This window comes from Clupea harengus, chromosome 10 (genome assembly GCF_900700415.2).
Source record: "Clupea harengus chromosome 10, Ch_v2.0.2, whole genome shotgun sequence".
Classification (NCBI taxonomy): Eukaryota; Metazoa; Chordata; class Actinopteri; order Clupeiformes; family Clupeidae; genus Clupea; species Clupea harengus.
The window spans coordinates 4716771-4738280 of record NC_045161.1 but is presented as its reverse complement, the minus strand read 5'-3'; the positions used below and the strand labels follow the sequence as shown (position 1 = coordinate 4738280).

The window sequence follows — 21510 nt, the reverse complement described above, 5'->3', positions numbered from 1 at the left end:
ATGCCTCATTCCTCAGGGTAAATCAACTTAAATCAGAGTTTCTACTCTATTACAGAGGAAACAACAGGCTAATGAATAGCTTGCCTGCTTAATAAAAGCTGGTTTTAAAATGTGATTAGTACCGCTGCATGGCACGAATTTTGTCATTTGCGTTGTTCCGTGAGCATTCTAGGAACCATAAAGAGGCCGATGCTAATTAGACAAAGGCTGCGTTTGGATTAAATTAACACCAGGGACAGCTAATTACAAACACACGGCTCTCTCCACACGCACAGGGCACTGTAGGGCTGCCAGACATTGGTCCATTGTGTCTAAACAAACATGGCTGCCAATTGTGACTTCAATTCATCATGTAATTTTATTTGCAAGTAATCATAACTACTGTATTTTTTAATGAACACACATATGACAAGCCACTGATTTACTAGGAGACCCGGTGAAGACAGAACGATCAGCTGACACTTTCATAAGGAGAGGTCATGAAACTTTGGACACTGTTGAAAGTACAGCCTCAATTTCAAGTTCAACCCAATATTTGCAAAGAAGCACACACACACACAGCCTTGATTTGTGTAAGATATATCTTATTTATTGTACTGACAGAAAAAGATCCCATTAAACAAGAGAACATAAAACCTCCCCATTTAGCCTAAACCAGGTAGAGCAAAGAACATGTAAAAGAGGGGGGGAGGGGCCTGGAGTTGCTTTGAAAGGTTCATGCTGGGGTCGCCGTGAATTCATATCATAACGCCACCTGTGGGAAAGCAGAGAAATCTCCATTACTGGCCGTGCCAACAGTCATGCTCACAACCACAACAGCTTTGTTACACCACACACACCGAGAGACAGACAGGGAGAGAGAGAGATGACACATTTGCTTTTAGAAGTACACAGACAGGAATTTTAAGGAGCTATTCTAGGGGGAAGTTACGGCAACAGTTTTTCATACACGTCAGAAACTATTCCAGATATTTAACTTCACCCATCACCCGCTGGCCCTGTTTTAGACGTCTTGCTAAAGACTTGGCAGACAGAGGAGAGACTGAAAGTCTGGTGGGGGACATGGAATGGGACCTCTTCTCCGCATTCCCAAGCTTCTGTTCCTAATACACTATACAGCCCCTGTCTGTCTGTCTGTCTGTCTGTCCTGTGTCCCCAATACATGCCTTTAAATCAAACAACTCCCACACCATACAGATCCGTACTACTAGATCTCTCTTCAAAGAGATCGTCACAGTCTACAGGGATTCCTCCCAGTCGCCTGGCACTGCCGAGTCCTATATTATGTCCTGAGGAGAGCCACTGGGCTAATGAGGGTCTATGATGCTACATGGAAAGTTCAGAGCGATTAGCATTGCCTGACATTGCTTACATTCCACTGGCATTGAGGGGTTTGGCCTCGTTATGCAGGAGCACAAAGGAGCGCTAGCTTCCGCTAAAGCTATCTATTCACCATCTAAGGGCACAGGCAGTTGGGAGGGAGTCACTGCCTTAAGTGGCAAGACAGAGAGGGGGGGGGGGGGGGGGGACTAGAAAAAGAATATGGAGGGGAAAGACAGAAAATGTATCATACTTCAAGCTTTGTTTTCCATAACTGAGGCCTAAACACAGTATACTTTGAGGTGGGTGTCTGACAGCTCCAGCTCTGGGAGCCAGCACTTACATTAAAACAAGACATTTTGGCTGGTTGAATAAGGGGTTTCAGATGAATTATGGGACATGGAGTTCCCAAATGAAACCGTGTATTCCCCAAACAGTGTGTTATATGGGGCTGTGGGAGAGGGAGGGTGGGCGTACCTGTGTGGAGTGTTTGCTCATTCATCGATGTACTCGAAAGGCTCCGGGGCCTCGGGCTCCTGCTCTTCCTCCTCGATCTTGGGGCCATGGGCAGAGACAGCCTCCACCAGCTCCTCCTCTTCCTCGCTGGTGTCTCTCATGATGATGATGCCGCCCGAGTTCAACTGAGGAGGAAGAACAGGGGTGTTGTTGAAGGCGGGGGCTCAGACTGGATGGGACATTCAGTCCACTGGACAGCACATACAGTGCACAGACACCCCCCACTTTCTGGGTCCCCAACCCTGCCGTAAACACCTCCTCCCAAGACACGTCGCTAGTTTCAACTTTAACGAAACACGCAAAAGTGATTTAAAAACACCATGACTCCGGGATCATATCTACATAAGCTAATAGACTACTATAGGAAAGCGGTCGCTATGTGATAAACTAGGACCCTTTAATCCCTTGCGCAATCAGCCAAGCGTGGCGTAGGGAACCCTGCTATACCTATAGTCCGTCCCAGACGCCAATGTGTTTGTGAGAACCTTTTCACTTCAATTAAAAACCACCTCACACTTGGTAGCGCTCTGACCAGCTCCTAAGCTCCGCTGACCCTGCTTTATGTGCTTTATTTGAGTCATCGTTCATCATGAGCAGACAGACGGAAGCACAGCCCATGGGGACCCGTGTGTGTGTGTGTGTGTGTGTGTGTGTGTGTGTGTGCGGAAGCGCCGCTCTGAAGTGATCCAGCAGCAAATGACAGCCGCCGCTCTGTCCTTGACCTGCTGCACAGGAGACGCCCAGGGCTGAGAGCTGGCTCTGCTGTGGAGCCGCGGGAGAGGCAGGATGAGGCCGTGCCCTGGCACACACACACACACACACACACACACACACACACACACACACACACACACACACACACACACCAGCCCCCGCGGCTTTCATCAAACACTCGCTTTCAAAGCCACGTCACGTCATCCATCACTCCTCCACCCCGTGGCAGCGGATCAGCACACACCTTCCACTGTTTAGATGAACACCGCTCTCCGGCCAAGAGACCACGCACTCCCATAAAGCACGGAGGAACACCGAGCTCAAGCCAACACTCGCACTGTTAAGATCGACGGTAACGGCTAACGGCCGCATCAGTGTGGACAGTTATCCGCAGTGGTAAACACGGAGGTCAAGTTATGTAGGGGAAGTTGTCGTCTGCCAATGCTGATACGCAATCTGGACAGTTTTGGGATGAGTCGTCGGGAAAGTGCTCTGAAGACTGCGCTAAGCTAATGGGGTCCAGTGACACACCCTTGACCTCACACAAAGTGACTGCGTGGCTATACGGCTACACTCTCGGCTTTGTTTATTTGGACGTTTGAGTGGACGGTCGTCCTCGCCATGAGGGGTCTGGGTTATGTACCAGGGCGTGGGCAAGGCTAAAACTCAATTTGTTTACTGCAGGGAAATGGTCAACATTAAGCACGGGCACGAGGCCCGAGAGCTTCATAAGCCAGATATGCTATTTGCATAGCTACTAATCACATTACGTGAGGAGGGGGCTGAGCTCATGCTGGGTCGTCTCGCTGACAGGCAGACTAGGGAAGGGAGAAAAAGGAGCAATCATGAGCAGAGAGGAGGGCCCCTTGGGACAACCTTGGGCAATCTGCCACCGCTAGACCGTGGCTCGAGCAATACGGCTTCTACTACTACTGTTCTGCTACTATTAAGGCTGCTTCTTCTGCTTGCAGAAAGGCCAAGGCCATCATCAGCATCAATGCCTTTACTACGTACGCGATGATTATAAAATGGGTGCCTTTAAATAAGAGTAGCTCATTATAAGGCCCTTCAGTAGAACTAAGGGTTTGCCTTCGCTGAGTTTTACAGGGGACCAAAAAAAACACACTGTTTCCAGGAGAAAAAAAACAATAAAATATGCCAACTGATAAAAGCTTCTGTGATATCCCCCGAACCTCTTTCATGTTGATAGCCATCACTAATCAATGTTCTAACCAGAATAGTCTTTGGGACCAAGAATGTAATTATCAACTGAAATGTAATGACAGTGGCTTTATTAACCGATAATGAAATTGGGAAAGAACCATCCAATGATTGATGATTCAGTTTTGTGGACATCAGCAAGGCAAGTTAGCGTTAACATGGATTACAGCAGTTTGAAATGTCAATGGCGGGTAGAAAGAGCGGGCACTCACAGGCTTGAAGGGCTGGTAGCGGCAGGTTTCGGGCATGGCGAGCACTTTGAGCTGGGCGGGCATCACGCGGGCTGGATTCTCCAGGAGCTGGAAGTTGGGCTCTACCTCCTTCTTCTTGTCTTTCTCCTTCTCCTTCTCCTTTTCTTTCTCCTTCTCCTTTTCTTTTTCCTTCTCCTTCTCCTTTTCTTTTTCCTTCTCCTTCTCCTTCTCCTCATCCTTCTTTTCTTTTTCTCCATCCGCCTCCTGTGAAGACAAGAATGTAAACATGATGAGGGGACACAACCATCCATCCCTCGGCCTTCAAAGAGAACGTTACAGATTTCAGTAACTAGGCAAGCAATCAACTTCAGCTTTCTTTTATGGACCGTACAGAGCATCATTAGCCTTCACATATGGTTTTAATGAAGCATGTATGTTTTTATTTGGCAGCATCCAAAAACCCTCTTTCAAAGACACATCTTCATCCTTTGCTTTTCTGCTGTCTCTAGCTCCTCAATGCCCAGAGGATCTAGAGCTAGTGAAGTGCCATGCCATAGGGGAGAGCAACACGTGTGTGTGTGTGTGTGTGTGTGTGTGTGTGTGTGTGTGTGTGTGTGTGTGTGTCGAGTAAAAAGGTTGAGTAAATATCTATTTGTCCAGTGGATTAGGGCTGTCTTTGTGAGCAGGTACGTGCAGGCCCAGCGTGGAACCTCTGCTATAAATCTCTGGCCTGGCGATAAGCCCTGGCCAAGTGTGCAACGCAGGGGGACTGGGAGGGGGGGTTAGGGTTCAGTTTCATCCACTGACATCACTTCTGCCTCAACGCCTCAGCTCCGTTCCATCACACACACACACACACACACACACACACACACACACACACACACACACACACACACACACACACACACACACACACACACACACACACACACACACACACACACACACACACACACACACACACACACACACACACACACCTCTCAGAGGAAAGATTCTGGGAACTCTCGCCTTTAGTGAGGACCAAGGCAATGAAAGCCCAAATTAAAATGTAAATGTAATAGAGTTGACAGCACTGGGGGCGGGGGCTGTGGTGTGCTGATCCCTTCTCTCTAGCTGTGTGCTTCATGGGTGAACTGCTGATAGAAGACAGAGATGGAGGGGCTGATAAAGAGAGGAAGAGAGGGGTGAGAGGAGGGAGAGTGACCAGAAAGGGAGGGGGATAGAGAGAGAGGGAGAGAGAAAGAGGGGATGAGAGTGAGAGAGAAAGAGTGGGTGAGAGGGAGAGAGAGAGAGAGAGGGAGGGAGAGAGAAAGAGTGGGTAAGAGGGAGAGAGAAAGAGTGGGTGAGAGGGAGAGAGAGAGGGGGTGAGAGGGAGAGAGAAAGAGGGGGTGAGAGGGAGAGAGAAAGAGGGGGTGAGGGTGAGAGAAAGAGGGGAAGCTGAAGCTCCTGCTGCAGTGCTCCCAGCAGTCTTGTAACTGGGGCTGAGAGGGAGCAGAAGAGCCTGCAAACTATTAACACATTCAACTCTTTTCCACACCCCTTCCTCAGAGCCCAGCCTGTGCCCACCACCCCACCACAGCACACAGGAATGAGTCTGCTGCCCCCTGACACAACACACACACACACACACACACACACACACGTCATATCATCTTACGGGACGAATGTTTGGGCTCTCCACTTCACAAAGGACTCATTAGCACACTCTGCATGTCATACAGCAGGACTCCTGCGGCAGTCTGTGGTTATGGGCAGAGCCTGGACACACACACACACACTCACCACTTCCATCTTCTCCTCCTCCTTCTCCTTCTTCTCCTTTTCCGTGGCCTTCTTCTTGGCCTTGGCGGTGATGGAGAGAACAGCGGTGGAGACCTGGCAGATGGAGAGAGTTAGGGGAGAGACGTCAGGAGGGAGCGGAGCTGACATAAATCCTCCTTGTGAAGCCCTCTAACGTGCAGCAGTCTCCCATGCTGGGGAGGTAATGGCGGCGTGTATATAATGGCGTCTCAGGGCACGCAGTGCCAGCGGGAGACTCAGTAAATGGCTGCCCCTGGGCAACGCTGGCGCCACAGTCCTAGCAGCTGGCCTGGGCAAAACTACCCCCCCGCGCTCATCAAGGTGGGCTGACAGTGCGCCCGAGAACCTCTATCTGCCAAACACCTGCTGGAAATAAGCGCCATGCTATTTGCTGATCACAAAGGAACAGATCCTTTTTTTTATGTGCTCGTGGGTGTGTGTGTGTGTGTGTGTGTGTGTGTGTGTCTGACAAGAAGCTGCAGTTACTAAAAACACCATTAAAGAATTTCAAATTTAGAAACTACACCATTAAAGAATTTCAAATTTAGAAACAACACCATTCAGTGGTCAACTCCCGCTGTGGGATTGGGCAACGGTGGATATTTGAGCCCGAGAGCCGTTTGATCTCTGAGTCACAGGACTGTGTTTACGGTGGGTTTCCACCTGCGAGGGGGCTTTTAAACAGCTGCTCTCACAACAAGTCGAAAGCACACGGCCTTGTAAACAGGTGAGTCATGCCCGTCAGCCTAATTCACAATAAATCTACTGTTTATTTGAATTAGATCAGCCTATTTTTGTGGTGGGAATGTTTTAGCCAGCATCTCCTGAAAGAAAACAACATTCCAGGGGGTGGAATAAATGGCTTCCCGGATCAGGTGTGTCCTAACTGGAGATGATGTGTGATGTGAGGCCACGACGGAGCCTAGTGGTCAGGGTCTCCTCACCTTCTCCTTCTCCTTCTCCTTGGGCACCTCCAGGGCGGGCGGGTAGGCGAAGGTGGACGGCTTGCAGTTGGACCTGTACTGCACCTTGGGCATCTGAATGAGAGGGACACACAAGATGGACGTTTCAGATTAGAATTAAAACACTCAACCCTTAATAAACTTATCTTTTCCATATCAAGTTCATGTTGAAAAAAATATATTTACTACAATACAAAAAAAAAAAGCTAAACTTTTATTATGACATCTTGTAAACCTATGCAAACCTATCATAACCCTGTGAGGCTATGACACTTGGCCCAGATTTGTTTGTCACGTCTAAAGATGTGGAGAGAGCAATGTCAGCAAATGTCATGGAGGACACCAATGGCAGACGACCAAAGGAGACAGAAGAGGGGGAAAAAAAAGAAAAGAAGAAAGGATGGACACAATGCAGTGGTCCAAACCATCTGTCTGACCCGGCCCGCGGAAGAGCGCTCTGGCACCGGACAAGGCTGGCCGTGCGCTGAAACACCAGCGCTGAAATACCTCAGCCGGCGCTCGCTGGGGGCCGCAGCAGGTGTTCAGTGGGGGGTGGGGGTGGGGGGGGGGGGGGGGGGCACGTTCATTGTTTGCGAATGTCGAAGAGAGGAACCCATTTCATTAGGTTGAGGGTGTGAGACATTGATCTCCCCCCCCGACCGTGGCTGTGACGGACGCTCTGGCGCTCCGCCTGGGAGTCGGGCGGGCAGGTGGAGAGGTGGGGGTGAGGGAGCCTGGATTACTGTGGCGGCTCCTCGCCGGGTTGGCCTGGATCAGCGCTGGTCCATCACAGCCCAGCTGAACCTCGGACAATGACAATTCTGCTCACGCAACTGCCCAGCGCCTGTGTGCTTCAAGAGCCTTTTGATAGAGCTGGCCGCATGACTGATTTCCAATGTCACCTCCCTCACACAACAGAAGCTGACAGGCAAGATGATTACTGAGCCAGCAAGGTTGCAGTGTGATTGTAGCACACACACACACACACACACAAGCTATAAAAAGACAATCTACTGCTGGAATAAGATTTTATCAACACAATAACAGTTATTATTGAAGTCGATATTGGTTTACTTTCCTTTATTAATTCATACGCTTAAAGACAGACAAGAGTCACTCAGGATTGCCCGTTTGACCTTGTGATAGCTACCTAGCTACCTGGAGTGGTTTTTATAACAGGTGGCAATAGAGTCACTACTTCTTTCACCCGTAAATAAAAATAAATAATGGCTTAAGAACTACTGCCTGGTGTGTTTTCAGCAGGTTTGGCGAGTTGCGGCGCTGCTGTTTACCTTCAGGTCCTTGTTGAGGCCGATGATGGCGGTGGGGGTGAAGGCCAGAGACAGGAAGTGGGAGAGCGGGAACCAGAACCAGAACTGAGTGAAGACCAGCAGGCCCACCACAGAGGGCATGTGTGTGTGACCCGTGCGGGACTGCAGCGAGATGGACATGTTCCGGCCACCTACGGAAGAGGGAGGGGGGGGGAGAGAGAGACACAGAGAGAGGACGAAGAACAGGAGAGAGAGAGAGAGGACAACCACCATTAGAAAAGACACCACCTTCACTTGTTTTTTTCAGGCCAGTTCATCATCTTATGCAAACAGACAGCTCGAGGAAGGGTGACTAGCGCACACAAAGGGCTTCAGGAATGTCCTATTAGTCATCTCTGATATTAATGGCATTAAAGTCAATTACTGAAGGCTAGGTCTTGATTAAAACAATGCAGAGCTGACACGAGTGCGGAGGGGAGGGGAGGGGAGGGGAGGGGAGGGGAGCAGAGGACACAGTGCAGAGTCCGGCCATAATTAAACTGCGACGTGGGGGTCATGGCGCAGAGACAGGGTGGAGAGCTGGAATAATAGACCTTCCTCTCCCTTGGGGAGGTGGAGAGAGAGGGGGAGGGAGAGAGAGAGACAGAGAGAAAGATGAAGAGCAGAGGAACAGAGAGAAAGAGCGAGGAAAGGAAGGTAATGAGAAGAGGAAGGAAAGAGGTGGAAGGGTGGGGTGGGGGAGGGTAGAGGAAGGGCAGAGCATGTGCTCATCTCATCTCCTCTTCTTCTTCTTTTGGAGTAGATTGGGAGGATAGGTTACAGGCGGCTGGAGGGGAGGCAGGAGGCCACCGTGCCTTTGATGAAGGGTGATCTCAGCATGGACAATAGCACACCGACTCCCTCTTTGGCTTCAAACACAAATCACATTTCTCACATTCTCCTGCTTCTGATCGCTTTCCCGATATTGTTTCTGATGCTGCTTATCGTCACGGCAAAAGGCAGGCCATTCAACCCCTTGCTTTGACTGCCGCACCAACTCCCTAATTTCTTGACCTAATGGACGACCCTATAAACATAACAACAACAAAGACAGGCACTTTTCCAACAGCGCCCCCCCCCCCCCCTTCCGAGTAGGGAGACTGACTTACGCCAGACCCTGTGAGGAGACTCCAACCGAGTTTATTTAAAAACCGCCCATTCATCAGGGCACCGGACAGAGTGGCACACATGCCCAGACAGACAGACAGACAGACAGACAGACACGCAGATTAAGGTGTTGACGACTTAACTCTTCAAGCCCCAAGGTGCCCCGTGGGGAACTTTTTTTGGTTTTATTTATAATTAATTAAAATCTCCTGCGAGTTTTGTCCTACAAACATAAAAACCAACACCCTGAGAAACCCTGAATCTCTCTTTTTCAAATATAGCAGTCTTGGAACAAAATAATGGAGCCTTTGTAAAGAGAATTGGAGCTTAAAGAGCCGTTGCATTATCTTCCTCTCTCTGAGTGCGTGAAAGCAACCGGTGATGGCCTCCCATTACAAATTAGGGCATTCATTTCATACTGATAGATCATGGTCAAATCGCGATCGCTATAGGGTAATGGACGAACCAGGGAAAACGTTGAGAAAGCGCCCCGTTCTTCCTAAAACAAGCAGATTGTAAAGATTGTTTACGTACGGGACTGAGGAGATCACATGGCGAAACGGATCTCTGCTGCCGAAAAGCCTCTGCGCCAAATCCAGCGAGACCTGGTCAGTGAGGAGGAAACCACGTCCTCGGATGAAAGTGGTGGCGATATGGAAGATGAACACATGCACTTTGAAGCTTCGTCTTGACCCCGCTGAGGATATTCGTGTTGAGTAAGTTGTATTCGTTTGACTAGCTCTTGTAAAGAATGCTGTTGATTAACTTATAGGAGTAAAACGCATGTCATTATGCTCTGAGTTGAATGGAAATATTTTAGTGTGCTACTGTTTGCATAGCGATTCAATAACTTTATGCCGCCTAAAACTATTGTATAGTAGAATACATATTTATTCTCAGAGTTTGCGTTACTGATATTAGGCTACACATATCAACGATATGTTGTAGTTCGTTAGTCGTTAGTGTTATTATGTGTTATTAGTGCTATACTGTTTGCATAGCGATTCAATAACTTTATGCCGCTAAAACTATTGTGTAGTAGAAATACATATTTAATTCTCAGGGTGCGTTAATGATATTAGGCTACACATATCAACGATTGTTGTCGTTAGTCGTTCAGTGTTCATATGTGTTATTAGTGCTATACTAGATCTTGCATAACAATTCCAATCAACTTTTATGCCGCTAAGAACTATTGTATAGTAGAATACATATTTTAATTCTCCAGAGCTTGCGTTAAATGAATTAGGCGTACACATATCAACGATTGTTGTCGTTAGTCGTTAGTGTTATTTATGACGCTTATGGTAGGTGTGAATCGAACTAGGCAGGTGTTAGTGATCGAAACTGGGTGTAATTACAGAGCTAAAATCATATGTGTTACAATGAGCTGAACATAAAATGAAAGAGCAACTGTTAATTTTTAATTTACTCTATTACAGAAACTTGGAGAACATTGCACCTACACCGCCAAGGAAAAGAGCACGGTGTCAGCCTAAACCAGATCTGTTGTCATGGAAGTCAGAGGGTGACATGATTGCACGCCGTCAGCACTGAGGTTTTTTTCCTGCAAGGGAGCCTGGGTGTGCAGCTGAATGCAGCAGACAACACACTCTCTGGACCTCTTCAAACTCTTCTTTTCAGAGGATGCTGTGAAAACCCTCTGCCAGAACACTAACAAGCAAGCTGCTAGGAACATAGCCAGAGGTGCAAAGTACAGATGGGTGGATGTTGGAGTGGATGAATTCTACCGATACATTGGACTGGTATTCTACATGTGCATGATCAAGCTGGATCATATATCTGACTACTGGAGGAGAAACACCATCTTCTCCATCCCTTTCGTGGCAGAGGTGATGGCAAGAAACAGATACCAAACAATATCATGGAATGTGCACATGAGTGACCCAAGCGAGGACAGGGTGAATGATGCCAAGAGGGGAACCTCAGCACATGACAAACTGTTCAGACTCAAACCCCTCATGTACACCATACAGAATGCCTGCAAGGCATTCTATCATCCCCGCAGGGCCATTGCGGTGGATGAGCGTATGGTGGCTTCTAAAGGACATACTATGAGGCAGTACATGAAGGACAAACCAACCAAGTGGGGGTTCAAGTTGTTTGTGCTTGTAGACTCCAGCAATGGGTACACTTTGGGGCTTTCTATATACACTGGAAAGAACCACTTCTCCACAGGACAAGCCTCTCTTATAACTCTGTCATGTCACTGATTGACAGAGCTTATTTGGGGTCTGGATACCACGTGTACATGGACAATTTTTACACCAAGCCAAAGCTTTTCAATGACTTGTATGCTGATAAGTTTGGTGCTTGTTGGGACATACAGAGACTTCCGAAAGGAGTGCCCACGCACCGCAGTCAATGCACTGAGCAAGAGTCCCCCTAGGGGAACGTTCCGCTGGATTCAGGGATGGCTATCTTGTGTTTGTGAAATGGATGGATTCACGAGAGGTGGTCTGTCTGTTCCACCATCCATCCAGCCCACACTGGGGATACAGCCAAGAGACAGGGTGAAATCCAAACAGGGTGTCTGGTCCTCACAATCCTTTCCATGCCCCACACCTGTATGTAGAGTACAACAAGTTCAATGGGAGGTGTGGATTTATTCAGACCAGTTAATCCAGTACTACACCACACAGCACAGAACTGTGAAGTGGTACAGGAAACTCTTTCTTCACTTCCTGGACATTGCTGGCCACAATGCCTACCTTCTGCACAGAGAACTCATGCAGAACATGCAGAACGGAACAGCATGACCCACAAGACTTTCCTTGAGGAGCTCACTGCTCAGCTTGTGTTCTGTGACAGTGAAAACAGAAAAGACTCCTGTAAAAAATGTTAGCAATGTTTCCCATTCACAAGCCATTTTGTGGGCCTCGTGCTTACCGCAAGGTATGTGTATATTGCAAGACTCAGGGAAAGAAGGTCAAAACCCGTGGATGTGCAAAGTATGCGATGTCTACCTTTGCGTTCTTCCCTGAGAGAAATTGTTATGATGCTTGGCATCCATAGGCCATATTTTTGTACCCTGCACTCATTTCATAACATTGCACAATGCACATTGCACATTCACTTTTGCACTCCTGCCCTGCTTTTTGCCATTTACCTCTGACATACTTCTTATATACATTTTTTTATATATATTGTATCCTATATACTGTGTTTTATCTGAAGTACTTCTCTCATGTGTGTTTTTATGTTATGTGTAGTACTTATAGTGCCTTTTTCATACTATACTTTTTTATACTATTTTTATACTTTTTTCTACTCATTATTTAATATGCACCTACTTTTATGCACCTAATTAAATGCACCTACTTCTATGCACCTGGCTTGTTTGCACTTTCTTGTATGCACTTTCAAAACTGATGGTTGTGGGGGAGAGAGCTACAATGACATTCCAGGGCCATTGACAGCTGGACCATTGACAGGTGGGCCATAATGGGGAGGGGCACTAACAGGGCGGTTCACACCTCTCTCATCAATATGCATTGTAGTCAAGGTGAAGAAAAGTGTCACTTCTTAATTTACTTATAATTACTATTCAAACCACACACATTTTCTGAATGCTAAACTCACCTTTGTGGAGAAAACACCTACGTTTACAAGGTTCAGAGTAAAAAAGAAAACTTCCAAAATATTTACAATGTGTTTTTGTACTGAGTCTGAACCACCTCTAAAACTAGATTTAATTTTAGTGTCTTTAGATTCAATTTTAATAAAAAACTTTTTTTACTACATTCCTTTTACTCTCATTTGACTATTGCTGGGGTGTTCTAGAATATAATATTAAATGACACTTTTGCCTCATGGTTTTTAGTTAGGTGAAATATACAAAAGTATCAGGCATGGCAGATTACCTAACAGAGTAAAAAAACAGCCTTGGTGCTGGAAGTGTTAAGAGAGGTAAAAGGGCAGCTGCCAGCTGGTTAGTGGGAGACGAGGGGAGCAACTGGCTCTTCATCGTTTGGCCCATGGATGAAGGGCAGCAGACGCTGGAGATGTGGAGGAAGAGAGGAGGAAGAGGGGGAGAGGCTGTCACCTGTGACCAGGGGCAAATAACCAGACGCCGGGCGACTCGGGAAACAAAACAATCACTTGACCCGCTTCCCTGAATCACCTGAATGAGAGGTGGATGTGTGTGTGTGTGCATACATGTGAGGGGATGACTGTAGTGCTGGGGCCAGGCTCTGGAGATGGTTTTCAATAACGCTGTTGACTGGACTCCAGGAGTGTGTGTGTGTGTGTGAGATGAGATCTCTGAGATCAGTACACACACACTCAGAGACACTCTCTCTCTCTCTCTTGCTTGCTTGCTCACACACACACACACACACACACACCCCCATCTTTTATTCTCAAACTCAGGATCAGGTTTAACTCCTATGTCACTACAGGCAGAGCTCATTGCAAAAAATATTCACACACAGAGAAATAAATAAGAGATATAGTTTGAGCTTAACCAAATGAATCAGCGCACCAAAGTAACTATTTCACTGGTGAAACCCAGCTCCCCAAACCTCTCCCCTACCCTGAAGCGGTTGAGAGGTGCGCGGGCGGCACCTGGCAGTATATTTGGACAGGCTCCTACACAGAGCCCTTTAGGAGTCTCCTGAGCCCTGCTCTTTCTCTGCGGAACACAAAGCCCACTGTTAGCATTAGAGAGCGTGTCCCGCCACACGCTTGCATTCGGGGTATGTGTACACACATCTGCGCTCGCATCGAGCTCTCAAAGTGACGATTCGCAGCTCGCAGCGGGACCTCACACACACACACACACGTGTGTACACACTCACTCTCTCTCTCACACTCACACACACACACACACACACACATACACACACACAGCAAGCATAAACACACACATGCACATTGTATATACACATGCAAACATACAAAGTGAGGGGGAGGGGAGGGGGGGAGGGGCGGTTGGCATGGCTATCGTCAGAGCAGCTAATGCAGCCTGACACCTTTGGGGCTTACTCCACATCAGCTGGAAGCAGGAACTAAAGCAGGAGGAACTAACAAGGGAGAGACTAAAGGAGGAACCCTCACCTGCATCCAGAATACCCTGGGCCAAGATGGCGCCGAACTTGGCCATCACGTCGTCGTGTTTGTCGTTGATGACCTTTGAGTACAGCTGTCTGAACGTGGTGACCTGGAGGGAGAAAGGGATCGAAGCCTGATCAGACAAAGTCCATGAGGATCCATGCATGCATGGTGCTGAAATCGGTATGGCCATGGCATGATCAATATTATTCTGAATAGAAAAAAAAACCTGGAATGGCGTCGATATCTATTTAAGATATTTCTTTCGGTTTTCAACAAAAACTAAGACAACAAGAACAAAATAGGAGAAAAAAGGAGAGGTCTGTTGTTTGTTACATCAGCTCTGGGGCATTCTGAAAATATTCAGAACCCTTCACTTTTTCCACACTCTTATGGTGCATGTTTTATTTCCACATTGTCAATATGGGGTATTGAGTGTAGACTGATGAGAAAAAGGAATTCGGAGTATTTTAGCATTAGGCTGCAACATTACAAAATGTGAAAAGGGGGAAGGGGGTCTGAATACTTTCTGAATGCACTGTACATCAGGCAGATGGAAGCTGCTGTGCACCAAACACAGGCTTTTTGGACTGACCTTCAAAACTGGCCAGCTCCCTGAAGAGCCGTTTTCAGGGATTTAGAACGTTTCACACAACAACCATGCAGCCCAACGCATCCAGAGTAAATGGCCGCTCTAACGGCCTCTCCATGCAGCCCAATGCATCCAGAGTAAATGACCGCTCTAACTGCCTCTCCCTTAGTGAGCACTACACCATCCTCTCCATCTCAACTTAGTCTAACTCTCCTGCTCCTTTTCCCTCCCTCCTGTTCTACCGGTCGCAACTTCATCAGGCGCATTCTGTCAGCCGCATTCAACTCCCTTCCACAGTCTCTCTCTCCCTTATCCATCTCACACACACACACAAATATAACCCTCTCCGCCTCTCTCTTACACACACACACACACACACACACACACACACACACACACACACACACACACACACACACACACACACACACACACACACACACACACACACACACACACACACACACACACACACAATCCCCATCCATCATCTTCCCTCTCCCACTCTCTCAAATACATTTGCAGAGGAGTTTAAATTGGGGGTGACTCAGGGACGAGGTTCAGGTCCCCCAAACACTGCGCCACTGCCGAGCCATTTGAGGAGCAATCAGGGCCCTAATGCATTTCATTGTTCCGCTGATCGCGCCTGACCTCCCTGTCTGGGAGCGTAATGGCTTTCATCAGCACGCCAACACGCCCATGCATACAGAATGCGGTGCAGCGTAGGACGGCAAAGGGAGAACCGCAGCCACCACTGCAGCCACCACCGCCCCTTACCGTATCGGTACATGGGATTAAACTGGGAGCGTGCCGTTCGACACAAAGAATAACAATTCATTCACCTAATTTGCCAAGGTGACGCACTGGATATCTGGATAATAGAAGAGGGTTTAACAGTCCATCTGGGATGAAAACAGCTCTATCCCTGCAGCCAAGTGGAGTGAAGGATCACCCCAGACATGCCTTCATGTCATTATTCTCTAATCAAACGGCGAATGAGAAGTGGATCTCTGAGGTGACACACGGCCTGTTTGGACTAACTGATGACAAACAGGCCGCTCTCGTGGTAATCAGAGGTGATGTGAAGGTCCCGGTGCTGATTACTGTCTCTGACCTGACCTGCCGTCATCACTCCACAGCAATCCATCCCCGTCTTCGATCCGCGGTCACTTCAGAACAGGGTACCTCTGCTGGTTGTGAGCGGTCCTCGTAAGGATGGCAGATGTTGTGGGAGCAGAGAGAATCATCTCACTCCCCTCTCCTTTCACCACACCTGTCACCATCACTTTAGAGTAGAAGAGCCGTTCTGAAGCCCTCCAACTAATGAGAGCGCCACCTATCTGCTAGTGTGTGTGTGTGTGCCTGCGTGAGCAGTCCCCCTGCCTGCTGTAAGGCGACAGAAGGCTAATGTTTGGATCTGTTTTGCTCACCTTTGGACAGGTGACCTCTGTTTGCTGGACCATGATGAGGGCAGAGGCGATGAGCGCTCCCTGTCTGACGTAGTTGACGGGGTCGTTGGTCATGGGCTCCAAAAGGTTTATGGCTTCCTGTGAGAGGAAAAACAAAACAAACGTCATACATTAATTTCAGAACCATCTAAAAAGGTAAAGTGATGGTGTGTCCCATCACCCGTGATTGGTGCCATGGTGCATGTGTGCATGTGTGCATGTGCAGGGGGTGGGTGAAGGCATGGGATTGGAGTTGGTCTTCTGCTCAGTGCCCACAAAGAGCAGCTGAGATTGTGTGATTTATTTTCAGTGGGTTGCACTGCAATGTCCTACAAGTGAATCTTACTGTTATTTTATACCAGTTTCTTATGACCAAGAGAGTGGATAGAAATGTGCTCATAACCAACTCTGGTCTGCCTGGTCTCCTTCAGGTCCGCTTCTGTGGAGAAACTGTGCTGACAATGGCTGACAATCATAATGTTTGCGGAGAGCCAATTCCAAGAGTAACATCGGAGAGTGCAGACACATAACCATTAGCAGTCTCTGGCCACATTATGGCTGAATATAATGCGCCCAGGCTACGTCACGACTGTTTTGCGCAGTAGAATGAAGTCGAGCCCTCTGCTGCTCCACCAAGACGCTATTGTGGTGGCTGATTGTGCAGGCAGGTTCGTCAGCACACATTCCTTGTGGTGTTTGGACTGAAAACCACACACTTATCATTATGCGCAGTGCACGCCCGTTCACATTCAACACAGCAACACCTGTGACCCATTTCACGTGCCGGAGCTCCAAACAAACCTGCAGGCTGGTCAGTGAGAGGGGCTCGTCATGGAGACCGACACAAAGACAGACGAGGGGAGGGGGGGGGGGGAGAGAAGGAAAGAAAGAAAAAGAGAAAAGTGGAAATAACTGCTGCTGTATTAGCAAGACTGGAGAGATGAAGTTGTTGACTTTCTGACTGCAGAAGGCCGTCTGTCTGTCTGGATGAACCTCCGAGATCTTGGAGCAATCCTCTGTGACCAGATTGACTGGGGACTCACCACCAAGAGGCCCAACAACAAGGGCTTCGCCAAGAGGCCTGGCACCGGTGCCCGAGAAATGGGTGGCACAAACAACCACACCACCCATCAGCACCAACTCCCTGCTCAGACACAAACCGTGAAAAACCGAAACCCAAACTGGTCTCACCCAATAATTTACAACACGGCTCACACCACAACGCCAATTTGTTCCCCTTCATTGGGTTTCCTGGGCACAGCCCACAACGGCCCAAGGCTGAGCCTGCCATCCAGCAAGCAAGCATGAAAATAAGCCCTCTCCGTATCTCCTTCCCTTCCCTCTGGCATGAAATGAAACAGTCCACTGCACTAATGAATAATATGGAAGCAAGAATTAGCGAAATAAAAGAATGAAAACGATCTGGAACGGCTGTGCTGTGCTGTGCTGTGCTGTGCTTGCCAGCACGGAGGTGATGCGAGTCTTCAGTCGGCCAGGGGAGCCGTGACCACATCCTGTGCTTGATTGGAGAGCCTGCTTAAACTGAGGAGATTGAGCGTCAGGACTAATCTGCGGAGGGCCCTGAAGAATGCCATGCTCCTTTCTCCGCTGGCCTCCAGCTTACTCCGTAGAGCCCACTGACATGGAACACGCCCTCCAGCACGGCAAGATGTCAGCCAAAACCCAAGGTTTAGAAGGTGGGAGAGCGACTTTTGAAAGAGAAAATGGACAGCTTATCCTCTCTGCATCATACTTTTGCACTCATTTGGATAGGCGACCCATTTACCTGACAAATTGCAAGAGAGAATCAACCAATGGCAAATGGTGTTTACACTTGCAAAATGACTGGAACACCAGATAAAAAAAAAAATGGACGGGGGATGGGGGGTGTTTCCAAACAGCTTGGCTCTGCACTTTCTCTCACAAGCACAGCACGGGCAAATGTAATATGCCTGCAATAAAAATAACCAAAGCCCCAGGTGTATAAATTACGGAACCTGGCGTGTTAGGCTGCGCGTGACCCACATAAGGATCCACAGCCGAAGTGGCAGTACTCCCTCCCTCAGATTCTCTTTCATACACACACACACACACACACACACACACACACACACACACACTGAAGCACCAGACCGGTCCAGTTTGTGGAGACGAGTGGGCACGGGCTCACAGGACTGACTCCAGGTGAAATGGGCCGTGGCTCAGCATGGGCCTGCGGGCTTGAGTGAAGCGCTTCATTAAGCCATCCAGGCAAGGAGACAGGCGCTTCCTCTGAGTGAGTGAGAGTGTGAGTGTGTGTGTGTGTGTGTGTGTGTGTGTTCATCTCCAGTGAGGCACACAGGCAGAGACACTGCGTCTGCTCAGTGAAGCCAGAGACACTGGTGTGGACACATCCCTGGAGTGGACGTATACCTGGTATGAACTGCCTCTTGGACAAACCCCTCCATAGACGCACCCTGCCCAAAGACTAACTTCCTGTCGCTGCTGTAGTGGACTGGGAAACTAGTGCTGAGAAGTCTTATGTATTCAGCATACCCTTTGCTATAACTACATCTGAATGGATTGCTACACAGAGATATCAAACCATTCAAAAAAAAAAACTTCTCTTAACATCAATATGTGCACAGCTTGAATCCTTTTTGAGGAATGAATGTACTTGCTTAGAGACATCTTTCGACTTGTTCTCAGAGCACGGTGTGTTAACTTCTGCTCCATTAGGCAGAAGAACTGTCTATGACTTTCAGGGGAACCTCTGAGAGGTATTTTCGATAGTTCTGACTATTTGCCGTGAAATTGGATTATCTGCCTTTGTGACCTGTCGGGAGTTGGCCCGCATAACTCTGTCAGCCAGCCACTGCTGGCCTGCTAATCAAGCCATGCAACAGCTGTCACATTCAAATAAGCTGAGCGATGAACACACACACACACACACACACACACACACACACTCTCTCTCTCAGAGATATCCCACTTCCTGTTTGGGTCCTGCTTCCCATTGATCTCTGTCCAGTCATTGGAACTGATGGGGAGGAGCTGGAGGGGACAGTCTGGGGAGGCTGCAATGAATCATAACTGTCCAAGAAAGACATGAGAGCTGATCGGAAGGAGAGAGAGAAAGAAAGAAAGAAAGAAAGAAAGAAAGAAAGAGAGAGAGAAAGTGGAAAGTGAGGAGATGGCATGGGAGTGGGCTACCAGGGAAGAGACAGGAAATGTAGTGTAGGAAGAGGGGTCAAATGGATGCCGACAGGAAGTGGATGAAAAGGTGAAGGGGAGGAAGTTGAGGGGTGAGAGACGGGGGAGAGGAAAGAGGAGAGGTGGACTCACCTTGTGTCCTGTGCCGGCACAGCAGATCCCCAGGGCCATGGCCGCTCCGCAACGCACGTGAGGGTTGTAGCTCTCCGACAGCAAGGACACCACACTGGGGCACTGTTCTGGAGTCCTGTGGACACACACACACACACACACACACACACACACACACACACACACACACACACACACACACACACACACACACACACACACACACACACACACACACACACACACACACACACAGGTGCTTTTAGTGAAACTGGAACATGACACACTCACATAGAGAAACATAACTTGATATTCAGACTCTCACACTGAAACGGTTCCAAAAAGCCATATTTTGACCGTACCCTACTGATGGACCCATTGGTCCTAAGAAACACATGTCTTTCTTCTTTATAAAGCAAAGACTTTCACTTAACATTAGCAAGAATGGCGGCGTTTCATGGCAGCTCTTGTACATACAAATCTGCATAGTGAGTCTAAGAGCTGAAGCTATGGAGCGATGCTGAAAGTGCATTTCGAACGAGGGCAGTGGGTGTCCTGATTTAGCTGAAGGCCACGACAAATGGGTGGTACACACGGGATGTTTAGGTCATACCAGCTAAACTGCTGTGCTATTGAGTTTTGGTTTGGTTTGAGAGTGTAAGAGTGTGCGCCCTTTTTTCTGTCTTTTAAATTGTGTTTAGTAGGGGGGGGGGGGGTGGGGTAGCCCACTGCCACGTGTTTAAAAAAAGTCAGACAGTGATTAATGGACTTGACACTTTTCCAGGATTTCATCCATTAAAAGATGGAGGAGGGGGTGAAGTGGAGGGGTGGGCCGAGGTGCTGGAGGTGGTGAAGGGGCTGAAAGCGAAACTTGCCTTCCTATTTAGCAAGACGAGCTCTTTGGCTGCCACTGTAATTGCACGGGGTCTGGCGGGGACTGAATGGGGCGCTTTCTGTGTTAAATCTAAATTGTCATTTCTTGCGTAGACTAAATGAGGGGCCGTGCCAGAGAAATGAACATGCAGGGGCGCTTTTCATTCCACAGAGCCGCCGCCGCCTGCAGCCTGATCTGCTGCCCTCGGAGCATGAGGGTGGGGAGGGGAGATTTGGTTTGGCGTGTCTTTCACCCCCTTAGAGTAGGGGTGGGGGGTCGGGTGGGGGGGATGCGAGCGGTGGGAGCAGAAGAGACGAGGACATGATCTCTGAAACCAGGCAACCCAGGCCCAACACTGACGACTGGAAACATGCAATTTATCATCGTCGGCTGGCACCCAAAGCAGAACATTACGCATTGTTATACGGTAGAGGGCTTCGACACATGAGAGTAAGGGGGGGGTACTAGCAGGGCTCTCTGGAACATTGGAGCCCCACGGCAGTTAAAAGAGGCACGCTGGCAAACCCCATCTTCCCCTATCCAACCTCTCCATCTCTTGCTGGTACTAATGTTCCCTCAGACCCTTGCTGTGAAAGGTGTAGCCCCGTGTTTAGAGAGAGGGATCACGTGCTGATGCCAGCGAGGTCCTCACTTTTTCCTGGCTCTGCCCTGCTGTAGGACTTCAACAGAAGCTCCAGGAGAGCCTCTTCACGTGGTTCTTTTGAACTCCCCACTCTTAAACCTCCTCTTTCGCCCTCCTCCTTCGTTTGAACAAACCCAAAGTCAAGGCAGCTGTGTCAGGAAGGTTTTCTTTAAACAATTTACACAAGGTGATTACAGCTCACCAGGCCTCAGTAGGGCTCTCTGGTCGAGGGTGGGATTGGTGTCTGAGGAACGGGTGTGGTGGGGATTAAGGGGAGTGGTGTGTGTGTGTGTGTGTGTGTGTGTGTGTGTGTGTGTGTGTGTGTGTGAGAGAGTGCATGTCAGTATGTATTTAGGCAGTGTGATCGTATGTATGTCTGGAGTGTGTGATCATATGCTTTTGTATGAAAAATTCAGAATGTGTGTGTCCT

The 21510-nt window shown here is 48.4% G+C and overlaps 1 protein-coding gene across 2 annotated transcripts in view; it reads right to left on the bottom strand.

Moving 5' to 3' along the window:
* Window positions 1-567: 567 nt before the first annotated feature.
* Window positions 568-21510, bottom strand: part of psmd1 (proteasome 26S subunit, non-ATPase 1) — a 49313-nt gene continuing 28370 nt past the window's right edge. For both annotated transcript variants that reach the window (XM_031575070.2, XM_031575071.2), the window contains 9 exons: window positions 19585-19699; window positions 16243-16359; window positions 14227-14329; window positions 8023-8192; window positions 6713-6805; window positions 5751-5843; window positions 3984-4226; window positions 1798-1961; window positions 568-754 (listed from right to left, as the gene is read on the bottom strand). In XM_031575070.2, the coding sequence (XP_031430930.1) occupies window positions 1815-1961; window positions 3984-4226; window positions 5751-5843; window positions 6713-6805; window positions 8023-8192; window positions 14227-14329; window positions 16243-16359; window positions 19585-19699 (1081 nt within the window). In that variant the 3' untranslated portion in view covers window positions 568-754; window positions 1798-1814. The remainder of the gene's footprint in view (window positions 755-1797; window positions 1962-3983; window positions 4227-5750; window positions 5844-6712; window positions 6806-8022; window positions 8193-14226; window positions 14330-16242; window positions 16360-19584; window positions 19700-21510) is intronic.